Raw genomic sequence first — 8435 nt, 5'->3', positions numbered from 1 at the left:
TATATATATATATATATATATATATATATATATTGACTCTGGTTTTTCTTGCAATGTAAATTGACAGGCTTGTCTAGGGAAGAGGATTTGTTCCATCCCTGTTTGGAGCCAAAAATTTGGTGATGATCCATGTCCAGGCATACCAAAAACCCTGTTGGTTGATGCACAGTGCACATGAGAGTGAACAATTTGTATAGCTTAATTTTTGGCATTTTAAAGATTGAAAAATTGATTCAATATGAAACCGGTTCACCCTTTTAGATTTTTTTGCCTGTTAGTCAATATTAAAGCTATAAAGCATATATGTAAATCTCATTGAACGTGGGCTGTAAATCGAAATATATTGCTATGAACAAAAGAAGGAAAAAGAAAGCAAAATAAAAGATATTCATCTTGTACATGTCATGCCATTTTTGAATGGATGAAATCTAAACAGTATTCCTATAATGAATTCTTTACAACAGAAAGAGAAAAAATGGTTAAGATTTTTGTGGGATTTTGGGTTTATCCAGTGGTTTCTTTGTCAGATTGAATAAAATCGTCTAATATATATATATATTTTGAAAATCATCTAAAATCTTAATCTTTTTCAATCACATTTTTTTGAAATTTAATTAATTCCTTTATGCAGAGAAGGATCAGCAACATTCCAAGATTTTAAAATTACTTTAATAATTTTTTTTTTTCGGGTTTTTAATTTTAAAATCAATGAGATATTTCTTTTTATGCCTTTGCTTGAAAGGAAAATCCTTGGATTTTGCAGTATTTTGCCACACCCTTTCGCCAATGGGCCAAAACCCAGGTTAACCAAACAAGGATTAAAACTTTATACTATATAAATTACTATGAAATTTTAAAATCATCTTTAAACATAGGTCCCTTTTAAGAATATGCATTGTTTTTATGTGTCAATGTATGTGACTAAGACTAAGTATAGAAATATATGCCATCAATAATATATACATGTTTTACTATTGGTTCTCTCTATTTTGAATATACACTGAATTTTTTTTTAAAAAAATATATACATCTTTTTCTGTTTTCACATTTTGATAAACAGATGACATATTGAGACATTTTTATCAATTATATTTATTATGCAAGATTTTTTTATTTCATTTTATTCTAATATATATATATGCACACAGGTAAAGTGATTATTAGAATGTGTAGTGTTACAATTCATAATTAAAAATAATTCAAGTTACTGATGTTTATTTTTTTTTATTGAACTAAAAATATGAGATTGGGCACCTTTCGTGCCTTTTTGCATGTCCTAAAAACTTTAATAATGGAAAATGACAGAATTAATGCAATAACAATATCAGTTAATTCCCCTCCTTAAATGTTGTAATATGACACACCCAAAAACAATACTAACTTTTCATTAATTAAATAACATAGAATAACATCTAAGGATATATAATAGATGAAATTACAAGATAAGATAATTAGTTAGTGATACAGTCATCACCATCAGCTACTTTATTTTTTACATTAAATGTACAAAATGGAATACTGTCAATAAAAGAAATTGTTTTCCACCCTAATAATAACAGTGCCACTTGTCAAAAACCAGTACCAATGATATAATTCCACCATTTATACCTATATATTAATAGAGAAAAATAATTAAAAAAAGGTGAAAGACTACAAATTAACAAAAATAGGTTTGATATAATTAGACATTGTCATATTTCTTTCCTAAGAAGAAAAGGAAAGGGTAGAGCATATCCATAAAATCCTCCCGAGTGTATATATATCAGTTAAGATAGAAGGAGAAGTTGACAAAGAGCAGCAAGAAACAGACGCTCTCCTTTCCAGCAAGTTCATCACTAGTAGTTTTGTTGAGATGTTAGGGTTGTTTTGGTTGGTTTTTCTGGCAGCAGCGGCTGCTTTTGGCTGCTGTCATGGAAGAAATGTAACATATGATGGAAGATCATTGATCATCGATGGACAACATAAAGTTCTCTTCTCTGGTTCAATCCACTACCCTCGTAGCACTCCCGAGGTATATATACAAGCAGCAACCCTTTTATGTTTTTGAAGCTATATATTTTCATATATTGTTAAGTTGAGAAACTAAGGAGAAATCTGTGTGCCTTATTGGCTATCGTTTCATGCAAAACCATCTTAGAAAGATTGGTAAGCAAAAGATTTTTTCTAATGGAATTTGTTGAGAAAATCATGGAGCTTGACGTGTGGTACTATATCTCTACGTATAGCTTAATCCCTTTCCGTAGCTAACAGAATCATCCAGCTTTCTCTTCAAAGTGGAGGCTATATATTAAGATGATTGAGATGTTCTTCATTTAAAATATATATTTGAGTAATAATTAATGATGATCGTAATCCTGGTTTGCTACTCAAAACGTGAAAGGTAAGTTCTACCCATCTAATTACTTCAAAGGGCTCGAAAAGCATGGAAGTTCAACATAGTTTTTTACTGTTTTTGGTATTAATTTAGCATTTCATATAACAATTGTGAAGGACACAATGCATGTTTCTTTATTTTGATTGCTTGTAATCTAACTGAGCTGTTACTTCTTTTTGCAATATAAGACAAATTCTCCTAACCAACCATCCCCATCCCCATCCCCATCTCATGCATATATAAATGTAGTTTGTTGCTCCTCAATTACTTGGTGGTTGGGGCAATCCCAACGTAAAAAGGAAAGAAAGACGTTCCAAATTTGGAAACCTTTTCTCCTTTTCTTTATATATATATATATATATATATAATTTATACATTAAACACCTGATAGAATTAATTTAGTCCAATGAATTGGTATATAATAATCCAAGCTAACTTTTGAATACCGTTTACTAATAGAAAATGTAATTTAAAAATACATAAAAAAGAATAACATGTAATATTTTGAGAGCTGAATTTGTTATCATCAAATAAAGGTTGGCTAAAGAGGTTATACTAATTGCAGATGTGGCCATCACTTATAGCCAAAGCAAAGCAAGGAGGGATTGATGTGATTCAAACTTATGTGTTTTGGAACCTCCATGAGTCCCAACAAGGACAGGTGACTCACCTTCAAATCTCTATTCTGCCTCCTTCCCATTTTTCTAATATATATTATCAGAACAATAATGTATTTGATTTAGTTTAAATAATGAAATGATTCCATTTTTTTGATTTATTTCAAGCTTATAAAAATAATTTTCGCAGTATGATTTTAGTGGAAGGCGTGATATAGTAAGGTTCTTAAGGGATGTCCAAGCCCATGGCCTGTATGCTTGCCTTAGAATTGGACCCTTCATTGAGAGTGAATGGACTTACGGGTAAAAATCGTTGCCATTGCGCGCCATCCTATTCCTTCTTCTTCACTGCAAACCTAGTTTAATTAATTAAGAATGACTTTGTCGGTGGTGCAGGGGTCTGCCTTTTTGGTTGCATGATGTCCCTGGGATTGTTTTTCGATCTGACAATGGACCCTTCAAGGTAGCTAAACTTGATTAAATCTTGAGAAGATTTAAAAAAAAAAAGTTGATCTATTACTTTATATTTGCTAATTTAGACTGGTAAATTTTACTTAAGTTCTATAATTTTTTCTTTAATTCTTAACCTTTAAATCATCTCATTTAGATTTTTAATGTTTAAAAAAAATTTATATTTTGTTTTTCAAAAATTATTTTGTTAAAATTGACATAATGTTTATATTGTAAATTAAGTAATACGTCACGTGAACATTCTTTTAATATTTTAGATAAAAATTAAAAACCATAAATAGAATTTATTCAATTTAAACAACGGATAAAAATATTCAATGATAGGCTACTAACACAATGTTTGCCTGATTAACGACAGTATCACATGCAAAAGTGGGTGACAAAGGTGGTAAACATGATGAAATCGGAGAGATTATATGCGTCGCAAGGAGGGCCAATCATACTATCACAGGTTTGATTTCCTAATAGAAAAACTCAATATTATTATCTCATCTTTGCAATTTGCATGGGGTATAAAGTTGGTATGCGCATCATTTCAGATTGAGAACGAGTACCAAAGGATAGAATCAGCCTTCCCTGATGAGAAAGGGTCACGTTATGTTCGCTGGGCGGCAGGCATGGCCGTGGGACTTAAAACCGGCGTGCCCTGGATAATGTGCAGCCAGCAAGATGCCCCTGACCCTGTGGTTAGTTCTTCCTTCTCTTACACTCTTAATTAATGGGGATTTATCTCCATGTTTTGCGGCTGACTGATGTTGACGATTATATATTTATGTAATTGCCACCTATGATTATCTGGTGACAACAGTTGACAAGCAAGGGCAGTAGCTAGCCATTGTCACCATTAAATTGTTACCATTGATCCTATTTACTATCGTCACCATTAGCAAACACTGTACCTGCTGAGCAAAAAAAAAAAAAATACCATACCTGGTTTTAAAAAATGATTAAAAGGCTGATAAGAACTTAATAAGATGGAAAATGAATCCTGGAAAAAGGTGGACCTGTGCCGAACATTTCTAGATTTACTGGTCGAGGTTTGATCCAAAGAATCAGAAGGTTGAGCTACGGCTATAGCTCAATCATTTCGATGGAATAATTATTTATCCCCCATGTCAAAATTTTTACTATATCCATAGCATTATATAGTACATGGTCTAATGTTTGGCATTTGCAGATCAATGCATGCAACGGGTTTCAATGTGGAGTAAAATTCGAAGGACCCAACTCACCTAACAAGCCTTCCATGTGGACTGAAAACTGGACGAGTTTGTATGTATGACAAGCACAGGCACTTTAATTAATCTTGAAATTTGAAAGGCTGAAGAAACCAATTTCTTCGTTTTTTCTTTTGAAGCTTGCAAAGGTATGGTCAAGAGGTATTCCTGCGATCAGCCACAGATATTGCATTTCATGTTGCCTTGTTCATTGCCAAGAATGGAAGCTATGTAAATTACTATATGGTATGACCAACCTCTCTTCCTACTACCTTATAATCGTCATCAGATATATATATATATATATAATTTTTTTATGTACACAGAGGACATATGCTCCATACTATACATGCATAGTACCACTATTTCTTTTCCAACAATATAAAGTTTTGTTAACAGTATCATGGAGGAACCAATTTCGGAAGAACAGCTGCTGCATACATAATTACAAGTTACTATGATCAAGCACCTCTTGATGAATTTGGTATCCTGGCGTCTATAAGTATTTTGTGTTTATGGAATGATTTTAAACTTTCAAACAAAGTTAACATTGTTTAGTTGATGGGTTCAGGTTTGATTAGGCAACCTTTATGGGGTCACCTTAAGGAATTGCATGCTGCAATAAGGTTATGCACAAAGCCTCTGCTTTCTGGAGCATATGAAACTTACTCCTTGGGTAAACTTCAAGATGTGAGAACAATTCTTAGCGAGAAGCAAAATTTTGTGTCTGTTTAATCTCTGCAGACAAAAATATATGCCTTCAAACTTCAATTGAAATTGTGTTTTATCTGTTATGTCAAGGCTTATGTCTTTAAAGGAAAATCATCAGGAGACTGTGCTGCATTTCTGGTAAACAGTGACAACACCACCAATGCTAGAGTTCGTTTCCAAAATGTTTCATTTGAATTGCCTCCAATGTCGATAAGCATTCTGCCAGACTGCAAGAACGTAGCCTTCAATACTGCAAAAGTAAGACACAAATCCGCATTCTTTCCTTTCTTCTGTGGTTGCTTAACTTTGCTGCAAGAAAATCATCTCAGCTTGCTTGTATTTAACAGGTAAGCACACAGTACAATACAAGATCAATGACAGTAAGGCACAAGTTTGATTCGACTGGAAGATGGGAAGAGTACAAAGAGCCTATCCCTTCCTTTTCAAAGACTAAGTTAAGAGCCAAAAATTTACTAGATCATATGAGTACAACGAAAGATACATCTGATTACCTTTGGTACACTCTCAGGTAACCATAACTTGGATGCAAACCGTTGCAGGTTGAACTTGTTTGAACCGTATTAGATCCTGAAAATGCTTTTCATTTCACCATGCAAATGCAGCTTTCAGCATGACTCTGATGCCCAAGCTGTACTTTCTGTGACATCCGATGCCCATGTTTTACATTCATTTGTCAATGGAGGGTACACAGGTGAACTTGTTCATCTTTTAACCTATTTTTGATGGTTGATAAACTAAAATCACCAATCTGATCATATGGCTTTTACTATGTATTTATGTAACATTAACACCATTAGCTTAAGATTTTGACATTTAAATAGGAACATGTATAGATGCCGCATTTCTGCTATCAATATTTCAGATTTGTCATATCAGGAAGAAAGCAACAAACCCAATCCACATGTTATACTATTTGTTTCTACTTATCTCCTCGAAATCGCTCTGTACCTCACATGTTTTTTCGTTTTTGTTCTTTAGGGTATGCATTCGGTGGGAAGAAGAATTTCAAACTGATTAACACAGTTCGCTTGAATAATGGAACAAACAATATCTCCTTACTTAGCGTTATGGTTGGATTTCCGGTACTGTAAATCCCAATCTCTCTCTCTCCACATTGTATATTTTATTTCTAATAACTTTGATGCATTATTAAAGGATGTAACTTGAGCATTAAATCATGGGAATATATACGTGAAAGAGAGCCGAACATGCCATAAACGTTCTTGTGGTCATGTCATTGTCACTACTCTCTAGTTACTAAATAGTTTTGGTTTTGTGTGATCCATCAATTAATCTATCATCTACGTTGGAGCTGACGAATATTTTCAATTGAAATGTAAAGGATTCAGGAGCATACCTTGAGCACAAGACTGCAGGCATACGAAGCGTGACGATTCAGAACAAGGATCTCAATAACTATCAATGGGGATACCAGGTGATGATTTTCCTAAGCCTGATTTTCATGCTACGTCTGTTTATTATTTGTTAAAGCCTGAAAGACAGACTGTAATAGCAAAAAAGTTTCCTAAATTGTGCTATGGTGTTGAAATTTTTTCTTCAAGGTTGGGTTGTCAGGAGAAAGTTCGAGAATTTTTACAGAACATGGATCGAATAAAGTTCAATGGGATAGGTTTCTTGGCATTCATCATCGACTGACATGGTATAAGGTGAGAACGTTATTCTTATGCCAGTAAAATACGTCATCAATGGGATCTATGGCCTGATTTTCATTTCCATTTTCGTTTGGCAGACTCTATTTGATGCACCTGCAGGAAATGATCCGCTTGCACTGAACCTTGGCTCCATGGGAAAGGGTGAAGTTTGGGTTAATGGCCGAAGCATTGGCCGATATTGGGTCTCACTTCACACACCTGAGCTTAGGCCTTCACAAACATGGTAAAAGTTTCTGTAGTAACTACTAATAGACAAAACCTAAGATCAGTTCCTGCTTTGTCAATAACTCTTTAGCTTAAGCGCAAACTGTTCTTTTCCAGGTACAACATACCGCGACCCTTCCTGAAACCTACAGGAAACTTGTTAGTTCTACTAGAAGAAGAATATGGGGACCCTCTCAGGATTACATTGGACAGTATTTCAATTTCAAAAATATGTGGACACGTGTCTGAGTCGCATTTGCCCCCAGTGATGCAAAGCCCAAGTGGAGTGAACTATAACAAGGATCTTGCTCGAACGCCTATGGTTCAGCTCCATTGTCCTCCAGAGAGAAATATTTCCAGGATCCTGTTTTCAAGCTTTGGAACTCCATCCGGTGATTGCAAGAACTATGCCATTGGAAACTGTCATCTATCTAATTCGAGAGCCATTGTTGAAAAGGTGAACTTCCATTCTTCCAATGTGACTTTAATTTTTGTGGATCAAAGCTTCTTATGCTATCTCTAGTACTGATAATTTATCACAACGGCAACAATCTTTATAGGCTTGTCTGGGGAAAGAGAAATGTTCCATCCGCCTCCCGGAACAAGATTTTGGTCGTGACCCATGTCCAGGCATCCCTAAAACATTATTAATCGATGCACAATGCACATGATAGGAACGAACATCCTACATATTAGTAACCTATGTCTGTAAATACATATATCAATGCTTTCAAATGATTCCACTTGGAATGTACTGAAAACTTTTAAGAACCAACTTCAGTAACCCCAGTTAATAAACCTTTTGTGAAATTAATGATAAATTATGGATAATAATGTAAATTTATACAATTTTTCAATAAAAAAGAAAAGCATCCTTATCTGATTCTATATTTTTCTTGCTTTTCAGAGTGCTAATTTATAGATACTGATCAGTCCCCCTATTTCTACGGCCCTTATGAGTTGCCAAATTCATAAGGTTTAATTTGCAAGAAAGAAAATAATAAAAGAAACATTTGACAATGCTATTGCTATACCTCATAAAGGAGATAATGCATTGATATAATGATCACAAGCAATCAAACAACCAGAAAAATAATTGAAAATGTTGCATTAGAAGTGTATAATGAATGCTCAAAGAATCTAATCC

General features: G+C 33.9%; 2 protein-coding genes across 2 annotated transcripts in view; both read left to right on the top strand.

Annotated features, from left to right (window-relative positions):
- Window positions 1-418, top strand: part of BGAL16 (beta-galactosidase 16) — a 6018-nt gene extending 5600 nt beyond the window's left edge. Inside the window, exon 19 of the mRNA XM_021428048.1 lies at window positions 68-418. Within this exon, the coding sequence (XP_021283723.1) occupies window positions 68-178 (111 nt within the window). The 3' untranslated portion in view covers window positions 179-418. The remainder of the gene's footprint in view (window positions 1-67) is intronic.
- Window positions 419-1783: 1365 nt separating this feature from the next.
- Window positions 1784-8429, top strand: LOC110416214 (beta-galactosidase 16-like). The gene is made up of 19 exons (XM_021428114.1): window positions 1784-2011; window positions 2940-3035; window positions 3182-3294; window positions 3388-3454; window positions 3821-3913; window positions 4002-4148; window positions 4640-4734; window positions 4820-4925; window positions 5079-5163; window positions 5251-5369; window positions 5481-5648; window positions 5738-5919; window positions 6014-6102; window positions 6390-6493; window positions 6754-6846; window positions 6974-7078; window positions 7162-7307; window positions 7406-7745; window positions 7849-8429. The coding sequence occupies exons 1-19, from the start codon at window positions 1853-1855 to the stop codon at window positions 7957-7959; spliced, it is 2418 nt and encodes an 805-aa protein (XP_021283789.1). The 5' UTR covers window positions 1784-1852; the 3' UTR covers window positions 7960-8429.
- The last annotated feature ends 6 nt before the right edge of the window (window positions 8430-8435 follow it).

Source organism: Theobroma umbraticum, unplaced genomic scaffold (genome assembly GCF_002168275.2).
Source record: "Theobroma umbraticum cultivar Fairchild unplaced genomic scaffold, ASM216827v3 scaffold_51.0, whole genome shotgun sequence".
NCBI classification, from domain to species: Eukaryota; Viridiplantae; Streptophyta; class Magnoliopsida; order Malvales; family Malvaceae; genus Theobroma; species Theobroma umbraticum.
The sequence above is the reverse complement of the archived record's forward strand: the minus strand, read 5'-3'. Positions and strand labels throughout refer to the sequence as shown.

Excerpts from the sequence above, each read along its gene's own strand:
- LOC110416214 (XM_021428114.1), top strand. The coding sequence starts at position 1,853 with ATGTTAGGGTTGTTTTGGTTGGTTTTTCTGGCAGCAGCGGCTGCTTTT. Across the intron at positions 3,036-3,181 it reads ATGAGTCCCAACAAGGACAG|TATGATTTTAGTGGAAGGCG; the intron begins GTGACTCACCTT and ends TAATTTTCGCAG. Across the intron at positions 5,370-5,480 it reads CCTTGGGTAAACTTCAAGAT|GCTTATGTCTTTAAAGGAAA; the intron begins GTGAGAACAATT and ends TGTTATGTCAAG.